Below are 12,612 nucleotides of genomic sequence, written 5' to 3' on the forward strand. Positions count from 1 at the left end.
TTCTCCCCGAGCCACTGATGTCACCTTGCCCCACCTCGGGGTCCTCGGGGACATTAGGGGGTTCTGAGGCTGTCACCAGCACTGAAGGTGACGACCCACGGGAGGGTTTGGTGTTGTATCGGCATCATCTTGGCCGGACGCTTTCTCTTGTCCTCGCAGGGAGAGCCCTGTCCACCCGCTGCAGTGTGGCTTCAGGGTCTTCCTCCATCAATAAGTCGGGGAACCCTGTGAGTCTCCTGGGGCTGCAGAGCCGGGGACTTAGGTGGCAGAAACTCGTTGCCTTGGGGTCTGGAGTCAGGGACAGGTCCAGGGCGACAGGCCGAGCTCCCTCTGCGTGGTGAGGCCTCAGCTCCTGCCCGTCTCTGGCACCTGCATTCTCCTTGGCCTGAGGCAGCAGAAGCCCTTCTTCCCCGGGTCCTTCCCCGTGTCCTGTCTCTGCCCAGAGTTTCCCCCACGAGGACCCAGGCATACTGACCAGGGCCAACCGACTCCAGGAGGACCTCAAATCACACCTCCACAATCCTGTTTCCAAGTCAAGTCTCATTCTGAGGTTCTGGGGTCAGGACAGCAGCCTGTGAATTCTGAAGGGGGTTGCAATTCAACCCGCAGCAAAAACTGTATTTTGGACTATGTGGGTTTAAAGCCGAAGATATTCACGTTACACATGAAAACATTTCCTTTGATCTACAAGGTTCTCCCCTCCCTGATTTTAAAAGAATTTCAAACATTTTCATGGGCATCAAAAGCTCTGTGATCCCTGGCACTGTGCCCGGGGCCATGCTGGAGTGATCAGCCTGGTGCCCCCCGGGGGCTGCTGTCCCTGGTGGGCACGCTTGCTGGGGCCACCAGTGTCACGCTGCACTGTCTCCCAGGCAGCCCCTGTCCTCCCTCCCATTGAGGCTCCCCAGCTCCAAGATCCACTGTGCTTTGGGGCCCTGAGACCTCTCCTTTTATTGTGTGGAGAAAGGTCTCTCAGGGCAAGGAGCCTAATTATTTATTATTTGAAAATAGAATACAGGCGGTGGACACGCCTATCATTCCAACAGTTCTGGAGGCTGAGGCAGGAGGACCGCAAATTCAAGGCCAGCTTCAGCACCTTAGAGAGGCCCTTAGCAGCTTAATAAAAAATGAGAAAGCTGGGGATGTGGCTCAGTGGTCAAGCACCCCTGGGGTTCAATCCCTGGTACCAAAAAAAAAAGTGCTTTGCAGATGCTAAGTCCATTACATTGATAGGGACACAAGTCACTCCGTTCTGGGCCAGCTGGACTCGCTAAACCAGACAGATGCCACCTGTATTATTTAAAGCCTGTGTTAGCGATATGTTTTATGCAAAAAACACTTATTGTAGGAAATCTGCTGAATCTCCCCAAGAGTTAAGTGCTGTGCTCTGTGGTTGGGTCTTTGGTATTTCCTCTTGGGGATGGGGTGAGGGCTGCAAATGGGGAGCAGAAGCGTATCAAGCACTTAATGAGCACCTCCTGTATGCTGCACTCCTGATATCAGCCCCATACCCGTTCTCCTGGCTCCTGCTCTTTCCAGTCAATTTCTTGATGATGCAGAGTGTTGCTGACCGGGGCCTGAAAATCAAGGGCATCCTTTGATTTCTTTGTCCCCCACAAGAGCAGCAGGCGGAGCCTGGACGTTAGCAGAGGGCACAGGTGGGGAGAAGACCCTGCGCTCAGCTGGGGCAACCGGGAGGCCTGGGCTCCCTTTGTGACAGTTTGAAAGCTGCTTTGGCTCCGTTCTGCAGATGGCGATTGTGTTAGTGGCCTAAGGTCGCCATCAAAAGTGACCCCAGAGGCGGCCGTTGAAAACACCAGCGTCTCCTCTCCCGGCTCTGGGTCTGGCCATCTGAATTCAAGGTGTTCCTCCCACGGCTCGAGGGAGGGTTCTGCCTCACCCTGTGTGGCCGTGGGTGGTCACGGGCAGCCTGCAGTCTCTGGCCGTGTGGTGGCCTGGCCTCCTGTGTCCTCACGTGGGCTTCTTTTAAGGACTGTGGGCACTGAGCCGAGGACCTCGCCTGACCTGATGGCATCTGCAGAAACCCTATTTCCAAACGAGGTCCCATTCTGAAGTTCCAGGTGCGCGTGGACCGGGGGGACGCTGGCCAGCCGACAGTGGTGGACCCTGGGCACGTGGTCCACACTGGGCGGAGCCAAGCTGCTCACTGTCACGAAGCCGAGTCCTGCCTGGGGGTCTCAGGGCCCCCTCTAGGGCTCAGCAGCCACCCAGCCACGTCCTGTAGCTCCCGAAGACCTTGACTCCTGCAGGGGGCGAGGAGCCCCAGGGAGAGGGGCTTCAGGAAGGTGGGGGAGAGGTGGGCGGTCTGATCCACGTGTCAGATGGCCTGACAGGAGCCCCCGCATGGGCTCTTAGTGCCCCGGGGTCTCTGGTTAGAAGTTAGGACGGGCCTCTGGCCTTTCTCCAGCCTGAGCACTTCCTGTCCTTGGTTGCCCCTCTTGGTCAGCAAGCCTGACCTGAAGCTGTACAGCTTCCCAGTCTCCTGCACCGAGGCCACCTCCCTTCATATTGATTCTGCTTGGAGGAACACCTTCCTGTCCCCTGGGTCAGTGTGGACAGAGTCCCACAGACTATTTGGAGTTCATTTGAGAACCCCATGGACACCAGTCAGTGTGTTCCTGCTCTAGTGACTGTACGTCCTTGGCAGGAGGGTAGCATCCCCAAAGGGTGAACATTGGCTCTACAGGGGCAGAACAGTCCCGGGCAGCCCAGTGGACTGTGGGCTCTGTGGGGCTGCAGTACAAACACACGTGGCCAATGTTACTGGTGAGGAGAAGAAAAAAAATGTCCGAAAAAACTCCTTGGGAAGGTGATAATGAAAAAAGTGTGAGCCACCCCTCTCTAACCCAAATCCCCTTGCCATACTTCAGTCACACTAGTGACAGTCACATCACTGACATGCCTGTGGACTTCACACTGATGCTGCTGTTCTGTGTGCCTTACACCAGTTTCCTCATTCAGTTCTCACAGTGGCCTTGTGAGGTCGCCACCAGTATCATCTCCATCTTAAACAAAAGTGCTGAGCACAGAGAGGCTAAGTGACTGGCTTAGGGTCACACAGCTCCCAAGAGGCTGAATTCATCCCATCTCCCTGTGTATTATAAACTGACGACCAGCTGGCTGTTCTCTTCCCAGCTGCATCCATTGAGGATTTGGAGATCAGTGAGAAATAGTTCCTCTTGCTCCTGCCTCTGGACATTTTGACATGGGAAACACCTATCTCTCGTCTTTCATTTTCATTGATAATCTTCTAGATGTTTCTCAAATCCCCAACAGGATTTGCTGATGTCCTGATACTACAAATTGACTTTATTTGCAAATAGGGTCTGTGCCGATGTCATAAATGAAGATGAGGTCCTACTGGATGAGGGCGGGTCCTAGTTCAATTGCTGGATTGGAAGAAGAGGACATGTGGACAGAGACGGGGTGACGTAGCCCAAACCAAGGGCCCCAGGGAGTGCTGGGGCCCCAGGGAGCTGAGAGAGGCAAGAAGCTGCTCCCGCCGCCTGGGAAGCAGCCAGCGCTTTGCCTTCAGGCGTCCGGCCTCAGAGCCGTCTTGTGCCGGGTTGTTCCAAGCCCCTGTGTCTGAGGGACTTGGCCACAGCAGCCTCAGGAAACCAACCAAAGCGGTGCCATTCTTTTCATGGCCACGACCACTTCATTTTAATTGTTTATTTTTATGCGGTGCTGAGGATGGAACCCACCCGTGTGGACCACACGGGGACAGAGGAGGTCCCTGGAGTCCAGCCCCTGGGCTCGACAGCTCCCCACCCGTGCTAAGCTGAGCTCTGAGCTACACCCCCAGCCCCAGAGTGGTGCCACTTGCCATTTAGGATTTTTGTTGGTTGCTGAAGCTGGCATTGGGGTGCCAAACTGAACTGTGAGGGGCGGGCCGGAGTGTGCGTGCGTGCGTGTGTGCGTGCGTGCGTGTGCGCGTGCGCGTGCATGTGTGCGTGCGTGTGCGTGCGTGTGTGTGCATGTGTGCGTGCGTGCATGTGTGTGCATGTGTGTGCATGTGTGTGTGTGTGTGTGTGTGCGTGCGTGTGTGTGTGTGCACATGTGTGTCTGGGGGGCTCCTTCCCTTTCCTGTCATCTGCCCATTGTCCCTTCCTCTGCCTCTGTCCCCGCCAGCCCCCTCACTAGTTGTCCTTGGAAGATGGGCCACAGATGGTAGAAGTAAGGGGAAGATGACCCAGGAGGGCAGTTGGCCACCGAGGGTCACTGCTGTGCCTTCTCTGACAGACAGGTCCCCCTGCTCAGAAGAGGGGGGAGACAGGCTGTGTAGACCCAGAGACCAGGTCGGAAAAACCCTCCCTGCGGTTCCCACTAGATATGGCCAGGAAGGCCCCCGGACCTTGGCTAGGGACAGGAGGGGGTGACATCTCAGAGCCAGAGGGTGACAGAGACCTGCTGTGTGGAAAGGGAACAGCCCCAGGGCTGTCCTCGCATGAGAAGACAAGGCCCGTGGGCTCCTCTCAGGAAGGGTTTGCAATAGACAAGTCCAGCACAGGATGTCCAGGAGCTCCGAGGTGAGCGGCCACCAAGACAAGGAGGTGAACTCTGGAAATAAAAGCTATGGACATCGAGGTGCGGCGGAGGGCATGGCGGTGGGGGCTCTTAACCCTTTAGGATGCCGGGGTCCACTCTGGGATGGTCACTGGAGTCGAGCAGCCGGGAGGCCCTGGGCTGCCGCGGGTGGAATTTATCTTGGTGCCGTGCCGCAGGGAGAGGTCAGAGCTGGGACAGCTGGCTGGGCCTGTGTCACCTGGGGCGCGTTGGGCGCTCCTGCTCAGGCTCTTGGCAGGGGCTCCTCTCTGCTCAGGCCCAGGCAGGCCCCTGGAACACCTGCAGCGCCCTCGGCCACCTGTGGGCGTGGCTTTCCTGTGATGGCGCTGTTCGCATTGCCTCGGTGGCCGCTGGGTGGCCACGGCCCCATCCACCTGGCCTCCCCATCCACCTGGCCTCGGCTCTCACCGCCCTGGGTCCCCGCTGAGGCAGGGCTTGGGCGCCCCGAGGGCCGACGCTCCTGCCTTTGCTGAGTGGCCCAGGCCCCGGGAGGCCGGCCAGGCCGGTCCTGCGGCTCACCCCGCCTCTCCTGCCCAGGCTGCCCTCTGGAGCCGGCCTCATGGAGCGGATCCAGGCCATCGCCCAGAACGTGTCGGACATCGCGGTGAAGGTGGACCAGATCCTGCGCCACAGCCTGCTCCTGCACAGCAAGGGTGGGTGTCGGGTGTTCACCATGTACCGGGGCTGCACGTGGGGCCACTGAGCACCTGGCTCCTGGGTCCTGCCGGGCTCTCAGCAAGGTGACTCAGGCCACCCCACCCTGCCGCAGGGCGCCAGGACAGAGGAGGTCCCTGGAGTCCAGCCCCTGGGCTCGACAGCTCCCAGAGAGGGGCCATATGGGGAGGGTCCCAGGCCCCTCCACTCCCACCGACAGGGCTGCAGGCCTATCCCTGCTCTCCTCAGAAAGGGCAGGGCCACGCTGTGGGCGCTTGAAGCCTTGCTGCTCCGGGCTCCTTGTGGGCTCCGGCCGCCTTTCCAGCAGGCTGTGGGGTGGAGGAGGGCAGTTCAGATCTGAGGACCTCTGGTCAGGCCACTAGCTCCTGGCCTTTCAGGCGAGAAAACTCAGGCGGGTGGTGGAGGTGGGCCACCGCTGCCCTGTCCCATCAAAGACCATCCTGTCCCTCCCCGTTTCCCCCTTGGCTCCTCCCTGGACCCCTGTCCTCAGCATGCTGACCTCTCCCTACAGTGTCTGAAGGTCGGCGGGACCAGTGCGAGGCGCCCAGTGACCCCAAGTTCCCTGACTGCTCTGGAAAGGTGGAGGTGAGCCCTGGCGCTGAGGTGGGGGGGGAGGGTGGGAGCGCGGCTGGAGGGTGGCCCCGGGGCTGTCCCAGCCTAGCCCTGGCAGTCTGACCTGGTGGGGCTATTCACCAGCAAGGGCCTCTCTGCCCAGCCTGCGGCTCCGGCCCAGGCACAGCTGGCTGAAGCTGACCTCAGGGAAACGGTGTCTCTGCTGGACTCTGCATGGCCACCAGCCCAGGCTCCCCAGGATGTCCCCCAGAGGCTCCAGACTTTCTCCTGGTAAAGGAGCTACTGAATGTGGGCCATCGTCAGCCCAATGCCTAACAACTGGGAGGAGCAGTGGGACTGGCCGCTCTGTCCCCACCCTCCTGGCCAGCCCACGGCAGGGCTAGCGTCCCTCCCGCCCCCTCAGGGCCACCTCTGGCTATGTGCTTGTCCCTGCGGGGAGCCAGTCACGGCTGTAAAGCCTCCTCGCTGCTTTGGAGGGTGGGTGTGGTGTTGCAAACCCCTTCCTGGAGGACCACTGGGGGCGTCCTTCCCTGGATCTTGCCCAGGCCACTTGCCCTGAGGCATGAAGGACAGGCCTGGCCTGCGCTGCTGCCCCTCCTGGCTTTCCCCCAGGACTTGGTCCCTGTGTGTCCTGACCCACCTGCTCCCCCAGGGTCTTCCTCTGCTGTGGCCTGGGGATGGGGGTCCTGGCCCTGCCTCCTCTGGGGACTTTGGTGGCCAGGACACATGGCCAGGTCTCTGCCCTTCCTTGCTGTGTCTCTAGGGCAGGACACACTTCATGGGCCCCGTCCTGGGAGACCTGGGGTCCCTGGGGGTGTGCACGCAAGGGGAGCCTGCAGGGGCGGGGGCTGGTGATGCCCCCTGCTCAGACTCAGCCCCCTCCGCAGTGGATGCGTGCCCGCTGGACCTCTGACCCCTGCTACGCCTTCTTCGGGGTGGACGGCACCGAGTGCTCCTTCCTCATCTACCTCAGTGAGGTCGAGTGGTTCTGTCCCCCTCTGCCCTGGAGGAACCAGACGGCAGCTCAGACGGCCCCCAAGCCCCTTCCCAGAGTCCAGGTAGGCCTGGAGGTGGGGGACGTCCCCCAGGCTGGACAGTCTCAGGGCAGTGGGAGAGACCTCAGCCCTGCCCAGGTGGAATCGGGCTGTGTCAGGAGGTGGACAGGTGGGAGGTCAGTCAGACAGTGTCCCTCCACACCCTGGGGTGCTGCTCAGCGAAGCTGCTTTCAGGGGCAGGCAGGGTCCCTGCAGGTGCCCCCTTAAGGGGCGGGGATAAGAGTGATAAAGCTGTCATTTGCTGAGGGCCTCTGGGTGCAGACACTTCCCTTGTACCTAAATCTCCTGGCCGTCCTTCTGCGCTTGCATCTAACAGGTGACGAGTCTTCGGCCTAAAGTTAAGGGCTTTAATGCACCTGGTGAAGGGCAGCCCTGCCCCGACTCTGGCCACTGCCCTCACCACCTCCTCGCAGCGGCCCCCTAGGCAGGGTCCCAGCTGGGAGCTGGGCCGGGACAGCCTGGCTGGGGGTCCGTGTGGGGGGTGAGAGCCAGCTCCTTGGCTTTGGGGGCTGGTGGGCTCCTTGGAAAGGACAAGAGAAGCTGGAGCAGTCCCTAGCCTCACGAGAGGTGACAGTCCCTGTCCCCAGTGTGGCGGGGACGGGGGGCCTGGCTGCAGGTCGGGGCTGGGAGAGCTGAGGTCGGGACCCACCTCTAGGCAGTGTTCCGGAGCAACCTGTCGCACCTCCTGGAGCTGATGGGCAGTGGGAAGGAGTCCCTGATCTTCATGAAGAAGCGGACCAAGCGGCTCACGGCCCAGTGGGCAACCGCTGCCCAGCGCCTGGCACAGAAGCTGGGGGACGTCTGGAGGGACCAGAAGCAGGTATGTCATCCTCTCAGGCAACACGGCCTCCAGAGCTCAGGTGACGCTCAGGGCCCGCAGCCTCTGGGCAGGCACAGGGCAGGCCCTCCGAGAAGTACAGGGGGCTTCGTGGCCCAGGATCCATAGCGAGGGAGGCCGGGATGGCCGGGGTCAGGATGGGTGCAGGAGAGGCCCTTCGCCCTCTGCGGAGCTGGGCAGCACAGGGCCTGAGGAGCACCCTGAGTTCTGCAGACAACTTGTTCCGATCAGGCAGAAAAGTCATGGCTTCTGCCTGGAAGTTTTGGAATAAAAGTCTGGGGGAGATTGTGGTCCCGTCCGTTCATCTGTCCATCCACCCGTCTGTCCATCCATGCATATACTGGAGAATTCTGTCTCCCCTGTTTATTTGTCTGAGTCCTCTCATTGCCTGAACTGTCTCTTGTCTGTCTTTACCGTTGTCTGTCTGGAACATAACTCCTGGCATCCCCAGTACCTGGCATGGTGACCTTGGCCTCCCAAAGTGCCCAGTGTCTCTGCCACTGGTCCCCCAGTTGGTGGAAGTGGGGAGGGCAGAGGTCTGCTGCCCTTCCACTGACCTCTTGCGTCCCGCTGACCCAGATTCTCGTCCACATTGGCTTCCTGACCGAGGAGTCTGGGGACGTCTTCAGCCCGCGGGTGCTGAAAGGCGGGCCTCTGGGGGAGATGGTGCAGTGGGCGGACATCCTGGCTGCTCTCTACATCCTGGGCCACAGCCTGCGGGTCACGGTCTCCCTGAAGGAGCTGCAGAGGTGAGTGCTGGGGACAGCCACTGCCCTGGGCTGGGGCCAGGAAGTGCTTAGCTGTGACATAGTCCACGTCACCACGGTTTCTCTTCTCGTGGACTTTTGGATGGGATCTTTGGTTTTGCCCCAGGGCCTAAGGAAGGCAGGCCCCAGAGTCCTTCGAGCGTGAATCCAGTTTTCTTTTCTTTTTTTTTTTTTTAATATTTATATTTATTTTTTAGTTCTCGGCGGACACAACATCTTTGTTGGTATGTGGTGCTGAGGATCGAACCCGGGCCACACGCATGCCAGGCGAGCGCGCTACCGCTTGAGCCACATCCCCAGCCCCGTGAATCCAGTTTTCTCTGTGAACCCATTAACTTATTCTCAGGGGTTCCTAGCAGGAATGAGATTCCTCTCCGAGTCTGCCTTCCATCTTGGTGATGTGTGTTTCTAGATGTCATTTTCTTCTGAAAAGCCTCTAGTGCTGATGCTCCGTGGCACAGAGGAGACTTTGAATGGGGACAAAGCCATCAGCGATCTCAGGTCACTAGGGCCCTGGGAGCTCCTGTGGGGGGCAGCTGTTCAACCTTGGCAGTTTGTACCCACCCTGGGCTCTGCCAGGAACCCAGGTGGACTTCCCATGGAGCAGTGGCGTTGAATTTGGAGAGGAGGCTGGGCCTGGGGGGTGTTTTGAGGAGGCCACTCAATGAACTAGTGGTCGGGAGGTTCTTATCCCTGAGGCCTGAGGCCACACGCCAGAGTTATTTTCAGGTTAGTGTGCTCGTCTCCAAGAGGCTCAGGAGAGAGGAACAAGTGAGTGGGGGTGGGGCAGGCCCACGGGAATCACGGTGCAGCGGGCAGCAGGCTCTGGAGGAGGAGGCACCCACTGCAGCCTCTGCTGGTGAAGGTCACCAAGCCCCTAGGTGAGGAGCCAGCTGGGGAGCTGTCCTGAGTGCTGGTGCTGAAACAGGCAAGCTTCTGCTCTGGGCAAGGTGAACAGCGTGCCCCTCAAGATCTCGCCCCCGTGGCATCTTATTGACGGGTCCTGCAGTTCATGTGGCACAGGCCACTTCAGAGCAGAGGTGTGCCTGACTGCCTCCCATCAGCGCCCGCTGCCGCAGGGGCACTCTGCCCACCCCTGCTCCCTCCAAGCAGAGAGCTCAGGGGGTGCACAGGCGGTCCGTGGAGCAGAGGCCGCCAAGGTAGTCCACGTCTGCAAAGAATGAAAAGGAGACCTTTCCCCAGCCTGGAGGCTCCTGCAGGAGAGTCGGAGGGTGGGGAGGAGGAGGGAGAGGAAAGGCCCCCCCCGCCCCCTCCCCCCCCCCCCCCCCCCCCCCCCCCGTCAGGGAGCCGTGGCCTTGGCTAAGGGAGCCAGACCTGCCTCAGGCAGAGCAGCAGGCAAAGCTCTCTTGGGTCCTCAGAGACCTGAGATGCAGCAGGACTCCTGAGGGCCTCTGGAGCGCCTTGTCCCAGGCTCAGCCACACCAAAGTCCTGGTGAGTAGGGAGCATCGGTCTGTCAGGCCTCCGCCCCGCGCTGTCCGCAGGTTCAAGGACGTGCTGCCCAGCAAAGTCTGACTGGGCAGGGCCTGGCCCAGAGGCTGGAATGTGCTTTGGTTACTGGTCCCTGGAGGAGACGGGGAGCTTCTCCTGCCTGCTCCTGGCAGCCCACACAACGTCCAGGGGACTGTCCAGCTGGAGAGAAGCAGCGAGCTCAGGAGTCCTCAGGAGTCCTCGAGAGGCACACATTTACCCCAGTGGTTCCTCTCAGCCTGCGGGGGCTTCTCCCTCAAGCCCTCACCTGCCCAGAGCTCTGCCAGCCCTCTGGCTGCTCCCTGGGGCCTGGAGTGGCCACATTGCCCATCCCAGTGCCTGAGCAGTGACCATGGGGTGGCTTCACTGGGAGGCCTTGGTGAACAGGCCAGGATGGGGAGATGCCCCCTGCTGCCATCCCTGTCACGACTCATGTTGCACATGCGTGTACACATGTATGCACACACGCACGCCCACGCACATGTCCCTCCACACAGGGCACATGCTCAGGCCGCCTCGGCATCACACACATGCGTGCCTGTGCAAATGCCTGCTCTTCATACGCACACAGTGGGCCTCTCCACACCCCCTGCACACACATGCACACACATGCACATGCTCCCCCTTCCCCGCAGCCCACAGAGAGCCGGGTCCTTTCCCTAAGCCTTCACTTCTTGACAGGCTCCTGCTGACCTCAAGTCCCAGAGGCAGGGTCTCCAGGGAGCGGGCCCCTCTCTGACTCTCCCAAGGTTGTGCGATGCCCTGGCCTGAGGTCCCCCACGGATGGGAGAGAGCATCTTGCTCAGACAGGACCGAGTGGTGTAAACGGCTCAGCCCCCACGGGGGATATCCTTAGGAAGGCGCCTCCTGAATCCATTACCAGATACGGTTGACAACAACTAAAAGCTGTTAAAAATAAGAACAAATCGCCTTCCCCAGGAGGATTCCCCAGGTAGGTCTAGGAGGTCATCACATGGGCTCTGAGCCTGGCTGCAGCCGGATGCCGGGGAGCCTCGGGCACAGCCAGGTCGGGCCCCTCCAGGTCGGGCCCCTCCATTAACAGATTTGCCCCCCCCACCCAGGGGATTACAGTGAGCACCAAGAGTTGGGGAGGGCCAAAGCTCAGTGGTCTCCCCCAGTACACCACCCGGTGGCTGTGGGCTGGGCACATTGTGGAATACCAACGGGTCTGCACTGACTGGCGCAAAAGGACTGTCCTTAGTGTCCCTGGTGTGAGACCTGCAGGGTGGCACTAGAGCCCGGTGGGGCTCAGGTCTAGAAGACTTGGAGGGTATGAGGATTCCTCCCTCAGCCTCTGCACCCCTGAGGCTCCGGGGACACCCTTGGTGGCAGGAGCCGGGAGCACTAGGGTGAGGTGCTGGACCGGGCTGTCCTCTGTCGCCCTGTCCTGGTGTTTTAATTAACGGGTTCACTGCAGTGAGTCTGCGGCTTCGCTGCGGGGGGCCGCGGGGACCCGGTGGCTTGCAGGCAGATGCCCTCTGCCGGGACAGGGACGCCAGACACGCCCCTGAGGGAGGTGCCGGCCAGGGCCCCGCCCACCTGTTGCCTGCCCGTGGTGGTCGCAAATGTCCCTGTCCCTGGGCAGCCTTCCCTTCCCGCTTGCAGAGAATCAGCTGTGCTCATCCGTTTTATCTGCATGATTTCCAGCGCCATTAATCGTACATGGCACGAGGAAAAACGACGGCTCTTCCTCCATCCATGAGTGAAATTGGGTTTAGTGGAAAATTAGTCGACTAAACCGGCCCATGATGGGAGCCTGAGAGGACCAGGAGGGGACCCTGGCCTGCCAAGTGTGGGGCCAGGCTGGGAGCTGGTCCCCAGCCAGGGACGTTGTTCAAGGGAAGACCCGGCAGGGTCCCCAGGGATGACCGCATTGGGGACCACATCTTGTTCCCCTGGGCAGTACCGCTGGACTAGCCGGAGGCAGCAGGCTTGGGGTTTGAACCCGGTCAGACCTGGCTGTGACCGACTCCAGCCCGTCTGAGCCGGGGCAGAGTGGCCCAGCTGGAGCTGAGCAGGACCAGACTCAAGCGGGCAGCTCCAGCCAGCCACGGGGACGTGCCTCCTGTCTCTGGGGTGCTGTGGTGTCCAGGTGTCCCTGGACTTCATGTGCTGGGGACCTGGTCTCCAGAGGTCTGTGCTGACGGCATTGGAGCTGGACCGCTGGGCAGTGTATTGGTGGGCTTTCATCTCCGTGGCCAAATACCCGACGTGAACTCCTTGAAGGAGCAGAGGTCTACTTTGGCTCCCGGTTTCACCATGGTTAGCTGGTGCCATCACTCTGGGCCTGAGGTGACGTGGGACGTCCAACTGGAAGGGCGTGGTGGAGGGGAGTGTCCCCGAAGGAGGGTCAGGGCGGGGAAGGGACCTGGACTGTCCCCAGTGCCGGCTTCCTCCAGCGAGGGCCCACCTCCCAGCACTGCATTCAGCTGTCAGTGGGGTGATCCGCCACACTGAGGACTCCGCGCGGAGGTCAGGGCTCCTGTCTCATGGTGGCATCAGAGCCTCGCCTCCCACCCCTGGACTTGCTGCTCTGGGAGCCTTGCTTTAGACACGGGAGCTTTTCAGGGACATTCCAAATAGGAACTGTAACAGGAGGTGACTAGG

General features: G+C 60.5%; 1 protein-coding gene across 3 annotated transcripts in view; it reads left to right on the plus strand.

The window, feature by feature from the left end:
- The window catches only part of MGAT5B (alpha-1,6-mannosylglycoprotein 6-beta-N-acetylglucosaminyltransferase B), a 57,615-nt gene that overhangs the window by 20,313 nt on the left and 24,690 nt on the right, over positions 1-12,612 (plus strand). For all 3 annotated transcript variants that reach the window (XM_081270317.1, XM_081270318.1, XM_081270319.1), the window contains 5 exons: positions 5,125-5,240; positions 5,774-5,847; positions 6,723-6,893; positions 7,546-7,710; positions 8,308-8,477. In XM_081270317.1, the coding sequence (XP_081126443.1) occupies positions 5,125-5,240; positions 5,774-5,847; positions 6,723-6,893; positions 7,546-7,710; positions 8,308-8,477 (696 nt within the window). The remainder of the gene's footprint in view (positions 1-5,124; positions 5,241-5,773; positions 5,848-6,722; positions 6,894-7,545; positions 7,711-8,307; positions 8,478-12,612) is intronic.

The sequence above is a fragment of the Spermophilus citellus genome (assembly GCF_964194105.1).
Source record: "Spermophilus citellus genome assembly, chromosome: 17".
Taxonomy (NCBI): Eukaryota; Metazoa; Chordata; class Mammalia; order Rodentia; family Sciuridae; genus Spermophilus; species Spermophilus citellus.